General features: G+C 34.3%; 1 protein-coding gene and 1 non-coding gene across 3 annotated transcripts; both read right to left on the bottom strand.

Moving 5' to 3' along the window:
* LOC107433262 (two-component response regulator ARR1) lies at nt 1-4,251 on the bottom strand. 2 transcript variants are annotated; one of them, XM_016044531.4, is made up of 6 exons: nt 3,853-4,251; nt 3,206-3,358; nt 2,730-3,110; nt 2,226-2,302; nt 867-2,039; nt 1-700 (listed from the first exon to the last, which is right to left on the bottom strand). In XM_016044531.4, the coding sequence occupies exons 1-6, from the start codon at nt 3,998-4,000 to the stop codon at nt 632-634; spliced, it is 2,001 nt and encodes a 666-aa protein (XP_015900017.1). In that variant the 5' UTR covers nt 4,001-4,251; the 3' UTR covers nt 1-631. The 2 variants fall into 2 exon arrangements, with proteins under 2 accessions (XP_015900017.1, XP_015900016.1); XM_016044530.4 differs by having other exon boundaries at nt 1-703; nt 3,853-4,250.
* Nucleotides 4,252-14,164: 9,913 nt separating this feature from the next.
* On the bottom strand, nt 14,165-14,238 carry TRNAT-AGU (transfer RNA threonine (anticodon AGU)). Its single transcript has one exon. It is a non-coding gene; the product is annotated as a tRNA-Thr (tRNA).
* Nucleotides 14,239-14,463: the final 225 nt, after the last annotated feature.

The following is a 14,463-nucleotide window of genomic DNA, read 5'->3' as shown; positions in this document are numbered from 1 at the left end:
TAAAAATTCAACACAAATGCTATGCTCCTAGAAATTTAAGTATAAGAAAGAAACAAGCCAAAAAGAATACCCAGACTTATGTCTCGAGCAATCAAATGGAATATGTACATCATAGTCAACTTCGGGAACAAAAAAGAAAAAATGGAAGTAACATAAAGAAGCAAACTTCACGTGTTATTAGAGTTAGAAAAGGATCCTAAAAAAGGTCTGCAAATGTATCAAAACCTACTCCTCCACAACTTGAGATATGCCCAAAACCAAGCCAGCACCTTAGGTATTGTAGCTTTTCGCTAGAAATTTGCCACCAGTACCAGTCAAAATTTTGCATGTGTATGCCTTTGCATATCATGCAGCAGAATTCTTTCACACTTCAGGCATATCTTCTAACATGATTGATCCCTCTAAATTACCCATCAGCGTGATCTTTAATGTCCTAACATAAAAACCAGCACAGCATGCTATTCACAAGGAAGTCGTGGCATAATAGAATGAAGCATTCCTCTTTCTTTAAGTAGAGATAAAACTTTGAAAATCTGCCCTTCTGATTGCAGAAGAAATAACCTCGATCTGTTCAAGCAACTATATACACCAGAACTGCAATCAGTACAGGAACTCAAACATGGAGCATATCCTATACAGGAATATTATCCATGGAATACCCATCAAAGCCAAATTCATTTTCAGATGGTTGGATGTCTTCCTGCTGTAAGAAAACAGGAACAAATTTGATTAGGATTAACAAAATATCTGGGCTAACCTAAATTCGTTTCTAAAATAACAAGTTTGATTAGGATTAACAAAATATCTGGGCTAACCTAAATCCATTTCTAAAATGTTTCAATAGAAATGAACTGACAGAAACTGACCTGTTTTAGAAGTGCACTCATTAGATCCTCCGGACCAAATTGTTCAGGAAAGAAGGTAGTCTGAGAACCTGCATCAGTAACTCTTTCAGTTTTCACCCTTATGGAATTGTCACCAAGTAGTGTATTAAGGTGTTGATTCATGTTTTGTGTGTTCCCATGATCAATGCCATCTCCCATTGAGAACGTTGCCTTGCTAACATTACATTGATTCCTATTCTGTAGACTCCCTTGGTTTGAAGAAAACCCTTGGTGGACTAAAATTGAAGATGAAACGTCGAGGCTGCCTTGCATGGAGTTTGAATGCTGTGAGGCATCAAAGGTCATTCCTACATTCTGAATGTCCCAATCATTGGATTTATGCTGGTTCAAGTCATTAAATATATCATAACTTGGCACAAATCCAGCAGATCCTTTTATATCTGAGGTGACCTCATCTGGAAATGTCCCTTTAGATGTGAGACTAGAAAGGCCTGGAGTACTTCCAAGCGGGAAACTATTGCCCGGTAAGTCCGGAGTGTGGTTCAGGGGAAAATTCAACAGTGAAGAGCTTTGAAGAATTGGATTGTATCCTGCTCCCCTGCCACCATCAGCAATTCCATTTCTCCCTAAAACTCCACCAGGAATTCCATTTGATACAATAGGTTGTCCCATAGATGATGGGAGACGAGGAACATGACCACCTGTAGCCTCATTAAGAATCGGCCCTCTCGAATGTTGTTGAGCCATCTGAATAAGAAGATTGTTGTTCTGGGCTCCATGGCCATTGACTTGCAAATTTACACCCCCAAGTGCTTGTGCAGACTGGTGCAAGTTGGCAAGCTGCTTTGGCTCCATGGCTGTTGGAATTCCATGGAGTAAGTTCATTGATTTACTACTGGTCATATGCTGTTGTTGCCCCTCTCCAAATCTCAACTTTGGATTTTCAAAGCTAAATAGGTTCCTTTGATCGCCAAGGGGCATAGGAAGGCCAGATTTTGCAGGCGACCTGCCAAGTCCAGCTGCTTGGTATGTGGAAATGTTTTGTGCTTGGAATTGACCTGGGTTTAGAAGATCCATCTGATTTATGGATGTCACTGGCCCAAAAGTTGATTCAGAGGAACTGATGAAAGAGTTACTCAAGCCACCTTGATGCTGTGAGACTCCACTTAGCCTTCTAAGATATAACCGATATTTCTGTCCCATCAGTTCGCATGGTGAGTTTTCATCAAACAATAAAAAAAAAAAAATGAAATCTGATGCATAACCACTACATAGCTTTATAAAATTATAAACGATAAAAATTTACAGAACAAATTATATATTATATTGAAAAAGAGAATTGCCTTATTACGTTCTATTACCATACATAATTGCACATACCTGAAGATGGCTAGCAACATTTTCTCTAGTGAGCCCAGGAACATTCATCAACTCCAAAATTTTCTTAGGGACGGCCTCTGTATCAAAATTTTAACTTTGAATAATATAACAGAGACATTTTCAATACGAAATTTAACAAGCATTCTTGAATAGTCACTAACAAGTTTAACACGAGACACTGAAAACACTATAGAGACACTTAAAACACTATAGTTACATGGATCTGTTTGATCTGGAAAAAGCTGAGTAAATTCATTAATTAATTAAATCATAACAGCTTATAAACCCCAACAAAGATCATGCTTAAAGGCATGGGAATGCAAGCCATATTATTATGAAATCCATATTGAATTGGGGGGAAAAAAGAAAAACATTATGAAATCCAACAGATCTAGCAAACTTTTTCAATCAACTATAACCAGAATCAGTAATATGATATTACCAAGGACACGCATAGGCAGCCATGTAAACAGGGAATTAAAAGATACAGAGAAGGATGCTTACTATCAATGCCGAGTTGATTAACAGCAGCCACAAACTGTTGATGGAGCTCAACTGACCAAACCACCCGCGGTTTCTTCAAGGTGGAGGTATCATCCCTATCCTCCGTCTCTTCTTCCTCGTCCTTCCTCTTTTTGGAGCTTTTCCAATTCCCTTCATTTGCCGAGGATGAGTAATCTGCGTCTTCAGATGCTTTTGCCTGCCGATCTCCATCTTCAAAGCTTCCAGATTGCTCCAATTCCTTCCGCTCATTCTTTTTCTTTCGAACTACATGCTGCCATATATTTCTCAAGGCCTCGATTCGAACAGGTTTTATCAGGTAATCACAAGCACCATGAGTCACCCCCTTCATGACAACATTTTTCCCATCGTCCGCCGACATCACTAAACCATTATGCAACAAACAGAAAATTAAAAAAAAAAAAAAAAAAAAAAACTGTAAACTAATTGGGTTCGTGATGTTAAGAAAGTAAACGCACTTATAACAGGCAAATCCATCTCCAGTCCAATGTGCTCTAGCAGCTTGAATCCATCCATGTCAGGCATGTGAACATCGCTAATAACAATATCATACCCGTTTTTGTTCTCCCGAAGCATTGAAAGTGCGATCTCTGCTCGATTGCATTTTGTAACTGGAATATCCAATACAAACAAATCCGTATATTACCACAATTCCCATATCTTCTTTTTTTTCTCAATAAAATACCAAACAAGAAACAAAAGGCTTCTGAATCTACAAAGGCGCAAATCAAAACGCGAAACTTTATTATGAAACATAGTGATTCCTAGCTCAACCAATTCATTAAAAAGAAAAATAAAATAAAATAAAAAAATTCCAAGATTTGAAATCTTTAGCATAATTCTAGCACCCGAGTCCCATTATCTCAAACGCAAACCTAAAGGAGTGACAACTTCCTCCCTTTTTTTCTAAAAGAGATTCCAAATCTCATGGAGAAAAGCTTCCGAACTTAACAAAACACGGAGAATTCATCGCCCAAATGGTCTAGTTCTTTCATTAAATGGAAAGAAAAAAGTTTTCTTCTTGGAACACGATATGAAATCACTTAGTTTTGAAACAAAACAAAACAGAAACAGAAACAAATTCAAAGGGAAAAACAAAAAGTACCTTCATAAAGACAGGTCCGAAGCATCTTCTCCAGAATTACGAGGCATGTTGGATCGTCATCGACAACGAGAACTCTTAAACCCACCGGAAACTGGTCGGAAACCACATCTCCAGCTTTCCAAGCGGCACTTGAACTAGCCGTTGACATCGAACCACTCTTTCCGTTTGTCAGATTCAAAATCTCCCCAAAAACCCAGAACCAAAAAACAAAGTTTTTATAACAACATAATAACCGAATTTACATGTTTGAACTTGGGATTTGATTGAAACCCATTTTCAAATTCAAACAAGATGTGGGTTTTGATTTTCTTGGAAGATAAGCGTTTTTCATATGTAAAAAGACCTTTTTTTTTTTTTTTTTTTTTTTTTGCCTCCTCCGAGATTGGGAGTTGAAGAACTTTGTATCTGTGCTTGAAGCTCGATTACTCTGTTTTGGGTGTTTCTATTTTATTTATTTCTCATAAATTTATTATTATTTTTATAAAATAATAATTCATTTTTTTCAATTATTTTATTAAAAGTGGGTCAGTCCCTGGAAGAGTGGATCCAGCTCACATATTAAAGATTAACTAACCTCAAAGTATCTAAATCTACTCTAACTGTGTAGTCAAACGCTTTAGATTTTTAGTTTTAAGTTTGTTTCCAATTTTTACTGTTTTTTACCTTTTTGAATTCCATATTTACATCTAAAATTAAATTAAATTAAAAAATCTGCTTCAAATTTATCTCTCTTTTTTTTCTTTTTTCTTTTTTTTTGTTTCCAAATTTTAAATTTTGAGTTTATTATCAAAATTCTCAAGCTCATAAATTTGTTGTTAGTTTTCGAAAATTAAAAATAAGCTTGCATTTTAGATAAGTTGGTTTTGTGGCGTCCTTATAAGTTTTGAGCCAAATAAAAATCCAAATAAGATTATTTTAAATTTCAATTTCAATATCATTCTTACTCAAACAAAAAATAATTTTTTAATCGTAATATTAATGACTTTATAGTTAAGGTTTAATCAAAGTTATTGCGTATAAACTTGCTCATGTTAATACCGATTTGTACTTAATTATTTGTATTGAAATTAGTCAATTTTTCCATCAAATAAATCCATGTAACTAAAACTTAAAACTTTGTCTTTGTTCAGAAAGTTTTTTGAACTGTTGATGGGAATTCAGAAAATGTAACCTTGTTTTATTAAGTTTGCATCTGTATGGTTTTGGTAAAAAGCATGAACATTTGAATTCAATATGCTATATTTTAAAAAAAGAAACTCATTAAAACCATATAAAAATACAGATTATTTTTTTCTGAAATTGAGGAATACCCAGTTTTTTTTTTTTTTTGGGAATTTTATTTGAATTAAATAATTTTTTTCTGAAATTGAGGAATACCCAGTTTTTTTTTTTTTTTTGGGAATTTTATTTGAATTAAAAGTCATAATTTGAATCAAATAGATATATAAGAAGTAAACAATTGAAGAAAACAATTGAATATAGTAAAGGGGGTGACTTATGTATTAATGGCAATCAAATGAATTTTTAAATTTGAGACATGCATATCCACAGTTGGGCATTTATTAACCTTATCCAACCATGTAAATATCCATTATCAAAATTAAATACTCCATAATCGTGACAATTTGGTAAATTTTAAAGCTTTGTACCTAAAATGTTCATAATATTATGTAATTGAAATCCCCTTTTTCCCATTTATTTATTCTCTGTGTGGTCATTTTCCACTGTACTCAAGTTGACTAATTTTTAAGGTACATCGTTAAAATAGAGATAATAAATGGCATCCCATTCTCATAGAAATGAAACACATTTTGAGTTGTTTTCTGGCATTAAAATCTAGCAAATATACAACTTCATGTAGAGGTATGCAAAGAGATGATGATGATATAGGAATTAGATTAACCAAAAGCCTAACAACAACAACAACAAAAATAATAATAATAATAATATCAACAATAGTTTTATACCTTTTCTTTTTCCTATAAATCAATGAAAGATAATTTTGTTATTTTAATTAAATAAAAAAAAAATCATATTTTCAATTAAACGTTGCCAAAGCAACAACCACTTCAAAGTGGGGTGGTTTCGGCTTCCACTTTCAGCTCCCAAGAGTGGCCATCACAAACTTTGATAGAGAAAATATAACCCTTTTTTTAAAAAAAAAAAATTAAAAAAAAAAAATTTAAGCTACTTGGGCAATTGGCATTATATATCACAAAAATAAAAATAAAAAAATAAAAAGGAGGTCTGTGGATTCCCGTGACGGCCCAGCAAAGAAAAAACGGACCCCGTTGAAGATCTGTTGATTCGGGTTCTTCTTCTTTTAAATCGCAACTATTTCTAACCGTCTGATTAGTAGGTTGGCATCCTGATCCTTTGTCAGTCTCATTTGTTTTTAATTTTTCCCCTTTAGTTTTTTCCACTTTCCAGCCACCTCATCCACCCCATTCCCTCTACCGACACGTGTCTTTTATCCCTAATAGGATAAGGTCTCTTTGGACTATATTTCTTTTCCTTTTTTTTTTTTTTTTAATTGTTTTAAATTAAACTATTATTCTTTCAATTTTACTCTCTGTTAATAAAGAATTAATAATATACATTTTTTCCATCCTCGAATAATTTAAATTTTTCTTGAGAAAATAAAAAAAATAAAAAAATAGAGTTGCTTTTTTCACTGCAAGAAAAGCTGTGATCTTGCTAAAGTAGTTGTAGTAGTAAGTAAGCACACTGAGACCGTATATTCCCCCTTCTGGTAACCTTTTCTGAATTACGATGAAAAATATATTGAGAACAAAAATTCAAACCCAACCCAATACCACACATTACGAACCCAGGCTCGAGCCAGATTAGAGCCCGCAGTCCAAGAAAACCAGCGAGCCACACCGAACCAACTATAAAGGGTGGGTGAGTGGGTGTGTGCTGGGTGGTGGTGTGGGGTTTTTGGGTTTGGGTTCCAAGGTAGATTCAAATCCTTATAAAGAGAGAATTTCATGATTTTTTAATCAATATTGTTTTTTTGGTTTTTTTTGGTATTTTGGGGAAGAGTAAAAATAATAAAAAAAAGAGATGCTTTTAAGGGAAATGGAATATGTGTAACGGCGAGCGGCATTTCACGCGCGCTATTAATTTTATATTTTTATTTTATTCAATTATTTAGTTTTGGATTGTGGGGGTGGGTTTTTTCAGGTCACTGGAGCTATGACACGTGGCGATTCATGGAAGTTGGAGAAAAGTCCAAGCAACTTTTTCCAACTTTTCTCTGTCTCTCTATATTTTTCTGCCTTTGTGCCACTTAAATGATGACTGCCATCCTCAAGCAACATGTCACTTTTGGGTTTCAAAGATTGCAGATAAGCCCACCCTGCCATTTGTAATTTCACTTTCCCGGAAAACAAACAAAAATCCTTCCCCTCCAGTCCACCCCAAAAAAATAAAAAAGATAATTCTTATATATGAATGAAAAAAGTTCCTTTCGTAGATTTTTCATGTATAGTAGTTTGTTTTACTTTTATTTGTTAAAAATAATAAAAATCAGATTTCAAAAAAAATAAAAAAAATCATTGTCATCTAGATCTATATATATATATTCTGTAGGTGTGACATTAATATTCTTCAATAATACCACCATATGATCGCTAGTCTCAAAATCATTGGCAACATACCCCCTCAGCAAAATCATTGCTATTTTTCTCTCTTCCATTTGAGCTTCTTGATTCAATTTCATAGGTATTGATTTTTTCCCCATAATTATGGATTTATGCATGATGGCACTTACTTCTATATAAATTCATGTTTACGTGGGTTCAACTCCATCTGAATTGATTAAAATCATTTACTCAAAAAATAATTGATTAAAATAGGAACCAAAAAAAAGTCCATTTGAATTTGGCGTGGTTAATAATAAAAATGGAAATTTTATTTTGATTGATGAATTTTGTTTTGCATAGTTGAGAAAGAATTCTAAGTCTTTCTTTTCAAATGAATTAGACAAACACAGAAAAAAAAAATAAAAATTCTCAAACTTAACCGTAGCATGGGTATATATACAAGTCAACATCTTGTATATGTGCTAGTATACCAAAAAATGAAAACAATTGATGTCAACATTTTTATTGGTATTGAAGTCCATGCTAATCAATGTAATTTTCATGCTCCACTATGGTATTAAAAAGTAAACTTGTGATTAAGATAGCCAATGTCTCTTTTTGAATTTATGTGCAGATAAAATCATAAAATTTCACTGCGATAGGGAGGAAAAAAAAAAAAAAAAAGCATTTCCCTTCTTTCTTTTCAATAAGCATGCGAAATTTGTTGGTTAGATAAAATAAATCAAAGTGGTACAATTTTGAAAAACAAATGCAACAAAATTTAAAACCCTATGCATATAATTTTTACTTTTTGTTTCATAGTGCAAAAAAAGCTAAAAAAATGGAGACGAGCTAACATGATGTGGAAAATATTTTATCCTATAATTTACAGCAGGATCCAGCTACAATACAACAAAGAGCAGAGACCCACAGCAAATGGCCCCAGATGAGACTGACTGAGTATTGAAAAAGGGACCCACAACCCCACTTTCAAAGCCGTCCACGTCATCAGTGAGAAGGTGGGGACAGGGACGTGACGTGTTTGGACGATCTTCAAACTCAGAAATTGAACGTACACGTGGTGATGTCCCTAGCTCATAGTGTGGGTCCCTAGGAAGAGAGTTACAAGAGGCTAGTGTGCGTGTATATATGTATATATATATGTATATATATATGCAACCGAGTAAGTGGACCAACGCGGGAAGGGGGATTGGGCTGGGCCCATTCAGACATCATCGGTTTTATTTTATTATTATTTAAAAAAAAAAAAAAACAAAAGAAGAAGGAAGAAGTAGGGATGGTCCACATACAACGTACGTGCGCCACGTCCCTGTCACCAGGGAAAACAAAGAATTAGAGGGAAAAGAAAAATAAAAAAAAATAAAAAGGCAAAAAGGAGGAGGGATTTATGTGTGATGCAAAATAAAGTAGGTGCAGCTGAGTTGGTTGAAAATCAAGCAAATTATTATTTCTAGTGTGCCTTGGGATGGAATTTCTACGGTCTATATGTTCATACCATCCCCCCCCCAGTCCTAAAATTTTATAGTATTTAGTATTAGGCAATTGCATTTTGTTTTTTGTTTCTTTTCATATATTTTTGGTGGAATATTCACCATTTACACCTGCGCTCACACCCGCAACAGAGAGATCCTAATTGCATATTAATATGCTTCCATGAATCCATTAAAGACATTTGTCTTTAATTTTTATGTTAAGATAATGTCAAGCGTAAATTAAATTATTCTATTTATGCGTTGGAAAGAATGCGAGAGTTCGAGCATAAAATAATTATTTAAGGTAAACAATAATATTATCATTGCGCAATCCTCCTCCAACATAACCAAAACCCATTATTTGAAATAGAAATTGGTTTTTTATTTTATTGTTTTAGTTGTTAATGACAAAAGATGATCTTGAAGCCACTGAATTTAACACCATTTTAAAAGCCAATAATGGCATTGGAAAAATGTTTGACCATTGAGTTGATCATGAGGTGTAGTGCATCAAAGGGAGAGAAGACAAAAGATATGGGTATGCGTGAGAGGACAGAAGAGAAATTGGGGGGAAAAAAAATAAAAAAAAAAAAATAGGTGGAAGGAAGTTCGTAGGGGTGGGTTGCTTTCTGAAGTTATAAATCCAAAATTGGGAACGTTAGGGAGTTACAATTATAGGAGAGGTGGGATGGATACTTCAGCCACGTGGAAGAAGAAATTCTGCTCCCCGACAACCAACTTCTACTTCACGACCTCAAAAAATTTGTTATATTATATTATTTAATTTTTTATATAAGAATTAGAAAATAAATAAAAATTAAAAATTTTGTTGGTTCCAAATCATGAGAATTATTGAAGTGTAAGTTTAGGGAACTACCTGTCAAGAAAGTAAAAGGGGTGGAGAAGGGTGGTGGGGGGGCTGAGAAGGGAGTGAGTAGTACCGCTACTAGGGTACCAGTTGGACGTGGGGATCAGTATCAGTCGTACTATCTTTGCCAGGCTTGCAACCTCAGTAGGTGTGGTGTAGCCAAATAGGATTCTCTCAGATTGGGTTCACTCCCCCCCCCCCACAGCGTTATCACATTCACATTTACATTGTTTTTAACTTCAAAACCCTCATATTATGGCCCATCACAGTTTTTGTTTTTTTGTTTTTTTTTGGGGTTAATCCCATTACAGGGTTTTGATCTTCAGATTTTTATCAGAAGTTTGGAGGTAAAAATCATAAACCCAATGAAACAAAAAAAAAGAAAAAGAAAAAAAGAAAGCATTTTCAATTCAATTTTTGTTGCAGCATTAGTTGACATGACATATTTCTATTGTTGGGATGGACAAGTTCAACATGTAAGAAAACTTGAAAAATCAAAAGGGTGATTAAAAAAATTTAAATTTGAGGAAAAACGCTTTCGATTATAAGGAAAAATATATAAGAGAAAAAAAAATGATGTGGTAATTTGTGATATTGAATTCAGTTTAGTAAGTGGCCTCCTAGTACGAGAGAGCATATAATTTTTTCACAAGTTGGCAATTAGGAATCATGTGCTCTTGTCCACTGGATTTGGATTTCGGAAGCTGCAAAAATTTTAATTACTCACATGTCTCCGTATAAAAAAAAAGGGGCAATAATTCTATGCTAATATGAAGCGTTTCCTCTGTGTTTTACATATTGAATTTTGTTCTCTCTGTCTGATACACATGGAGGATTTCAAGTGGGTTTTAGTTAAATTGATCTCATAAATTCAAAGAAGAAAAAAATAATTTCATTTCTCAATTTTATACTTTACCAATTGGGTTCCTCCACATGTGTTAACATTGTTTATCTATCTAAAATATATGGAAATTGATGAAACAAGTTGGGGCATTTTTCTTCTTTTTAGTGTGGCAAATAAGTTGGCCAAAAAAAAAAAAAAAAAAAAGTCAAAAGAGAGGAAGTTCCTTACCATGGTGGCAACTATTTTGTGCAATTTTCCGCAAGTTGCAAACCTTGTTGGAGTAAGCATCATAAAGTGAAGCAGCATATTTATTTTCTCTTTTTGGTCCCTTTTGTATGCCTTTTTTTTTATAAAAAAACTATTGTGATAATTATAAAACGCAGCAGCCAACAGTACTGCAGTTGCTTTTCTTTTTTAACAAAATGGAATGGCACATGGCGTTTTATCGTTTTTCTTTTGTGGGATAATTGCACATGCTAGCTAGTGGTGGCATAAACCTGCACATTTTCTCTTCTGCTTCATTTTCTCAGCCCTGCTTTCCTGGAACCAGCATAACAGTATGAATAATGGGACCAAATTCTAGTCTCTCTTTCATCACCACCATTTTTGCAGCACCTTTGGTTTATTTCATTGTCAAATTCCATTATTGTAGTATGGAGCTTTTGTCATTGTTATTTTTTTGTGAAAGGGCTTCAACTTTGGTCCTCCACTTGATTCTTGATTCTTGTGATTCTATGGGCTGGGCTTGTTGGTTTGAGTTTGAGCCCTTGAGTATTCAGATCATGATCCACCAAATGGGTAAACATGGGCCTGGGGTACATGGAGCCTAAAATGATGAACAAGAGCAAACTGTTGGGAAATTGAATGGGTCTTCAAAATGTCTCGAAATTGGACACAAAATGGAATTATTGGGCCACAATTACTAGAATTGTCTTTGTAAAAAATGGAAAACCGTCCATGATGTAACACAAGGGCCTAATATAAGCCCAACTAAGTTGCAAACAAGATCCCCATGCAGAGAAGATCGTCAAGATTTTGTGATAAATAAGTAGTTTGTCAAGTTCTGTTAGCTTTAAATAATATTGAAAGTGCATGCATTTTCCCTCATTTATAACCTACTTTTCTCTTCAAAAATATGACTTTATGAAACAATATTAACGCATAAGACTAAACTGCAAATTAAGTGGCAAAAGCTAGCCATTATATGAGGCGCCTACTTCGCTTCCTCAATAGCTTAACTCCCAACCCACGTTCTCTTTTAACCGTTGTATACAAAATTTCCAACTCCTTCAGTATATAATCAAATTCTCAAAGTCATTGTTTCAGCTTCAAGAAAATGGCAGTTTTTCATACTGCATTAGCAGGTAAGTTATCACCATGTACATGTAGCTTTTTCTTTTCTTATTTTTCTCATTATCTCCGTTTCAGAATAATGTGTCTTAAATAATACTTGGTTTCTGATAATTATAAGTTGATGATCCAAATGTAATGCATATTTGTCCTTTTCAGTTGATTATATAGCCAGTTTAATTTACATTTCTACTTGAATTCAAAAGTTTGGGAGCGTTTCTCTGGTGGATTGCTATTTTGATTCATTAACATTATTGTCACAGACACTAACTCCATCTACCAAGTTTTGGATACCAAATTTGTGGTAATATAAGTCTTTTTAAGAACATAAAAAGAAAGAAGAAAAAAATCCAAGTATAAAACACTTGGAACTTGAAGTTGAGAACTTTGCTTCATTGGGAATATTATAAGTTTTGAACTACTGTTTTCTTTTTCCTATTTCTTTCTTTCTCAAGTAGAACATAATTTCTTAGTTCCCAAAATACTATGCTTGGATCTAACACTGCAGTTATTGAATCTCTCTCAATATAAGTTCAGCTTAATAATTCTGCAATTGGGTATTCTTATCATTCAAATTGAAGCTTTGGCCTGAGTCATGTACTAGCATTACTACTCTCTTACAGATGTTATCCAACTCTTTATCAGTTTTGTGAGGCCAAATGAGGATAAGCCCCATATTCTACTGTCTTACAAGTACCTAAAGTTCGAACACAATTGCTTTTTCCTAGTAACATCCACAAGGTGTACTTTGAAGATGCATAACTTTCAAAATAGAAGATATTTCTATGGAAGTACCAATTCTCCAAACAAGCTATTTTGATCCATTACTACAGAGCCTTTTTGAAGGAACTTCAAGAAGGCAATCAATTTTCTCAGGGGTATAAATACTGCAAGTGACTTTCTATGTGGACCAACTACAACATTCCCTCTGTGTAGAACATATCTAAACTGCTTCAAAAGCATAACATATTCTGATGCGGAAGAAAAGATTCTGGAGAACGGGGATTTCAAACCATAACCTGAAAGTATTTGTTCTTGATGTGGAAACCACTAGAAGTTGCAGAAAGAGAGGAAGGATCATCGAAATCGCAATCCGAGGTTTTCAAGCTGGAAAAAATAGTCGTTTCTGTACTCTGATAAATCCTGAAATAGAAGTTCCCAATTCTTATATACAGGACATGACAACCCAAATGATGACCTACCCTGGTAACACAAGGTATGCCTTTTTATTTATTTATTTATTATTATTATTATTATTTTTTTGTTGTTGTTTTCTACAAGTGAGTTAAAAGGGTTCCTTCTTTTGATTCTCGACTAAGTGCTTAGCAGTTTAACTAGAATCACATTGACTGAACGTTTGGGAATTCAAAAAAGACATTATTAAGTTTACTCATAAGAGAAATAAATTTATTGGTCTTAAACCAATCTAACTCTTCCATTTGGTCATTGCCTGTGTCCTAAATATGCTACTCTTTTGCTTCTTCTAGGATGGAGGATGTAATTCCAATCTATGTCCTATTACAATACATAGAAAGTCTGCAAATTGATGGACAAGTAGTCATTTTTGTTGCTCACAACGCGTGCTATTTCAATGTGCCTTTCCTAATCTGAGGAATTCAAACGCTGCTCATATGATATTTCCTCCTTGTTGGCTATTCCTGGACATACTTCCTCTGGCAGGTATAAACAAGAGTAGTCATTTTATTTACCATTCTCAGTAAGTAATCAAAGAAGGCAACTTTTTCCAATCATTATCAACATGAAGATTTATATATGTCATAATCTTAAGTGGACCAGAGAGCGTCGTCCAAAAGTTTCACTTGAAGGACTGAGTAACTACTATGGAATTCCAAGAGTAGGTTCTGTTCATATGGCCATGTCAGATGTGAACTTGCTGTCATCTATCTTTGAGAGGATGGCTTTTGACCTCCATCTCACTTTCAATGATCACCTTTGGCAAAGATGCTTCAAGTCTTGTGGTCTGAACATTAAAACGTGAAGATTTTAAGGAATTAAAAGACACTTTTGCTGTCCCTATCAGATCTCAAATTTGTGTTGTTATCGACTGTTATTTGTTTGAAATGTTTTTGTACGTTGTGGTGGTTTTCCGTTTTGCTAAATGCATTTGTTTGCAGGACAATGATAAATTAAATTACAAAAAGGAATCATTTGCTCTCGTTGAGAGTCGAACTCAAGACCTCCCGCTTACTAAACGGGTGCTCTAACCAACTGAGCTACGAGAGCTTGCTGATCAAGTTCCTTTTCTTTTAATTATTTGGCTAAGGGATAAGTTGCCACCATATGCCGGGGTCAAAATCGACAAAACGCGCGTCAACTTTTACCAGCTCTCCGTGCAACCTAGAGGGTCACAATCTTGACACACGTGTGCGGCTATTAAAGCTACACATCCATAAAGCAGAGAAGATCAACGTACTTTGTCTCACCGTTCGTCCAATAAAATCCTTAGTG

Source organism: Ziziphus jujuba, chromosome 11 (assembly GCF_031755915.1).
Source record: "Ziziphus jujuba cultivar Dongzao chromosome 11, ASM3175591v1".
Taxonomy (NCBI): domain Eukaryota; kingdom Viridiplantae; phylum Streptophyta; class Magnoliopsida; order Rosales; family Rhamnaceae; genus Ziziphus; species Ziziphus jujuba.
This window is presented reverse-complemented; position numbering and strand designations above follow the sequence as displayed.

Coding starts and splice junctions, on each gene's coding strand:
- LOC107433262 (XM_016044530.4), bottom strand. CDS start 4,000: ATGTCAACGGCTAGTTCAAGTGCCGCTTGGAAAGCTGGAGATGTGGTT. Junction 2,040..2,225: donor ATGTTGCTAGCCATCTTCAG/GTATGTGCAATT, acceptor CTGATGGGACAG/AAATATCGGTTATATCTTAG. Junction 704..866: donor TGAGTGCACTTCTAAAACAG/GTCAGTTTCTGT, acceptor GTTTTCTTACAG/CAGGAAGACATCCAACCATC.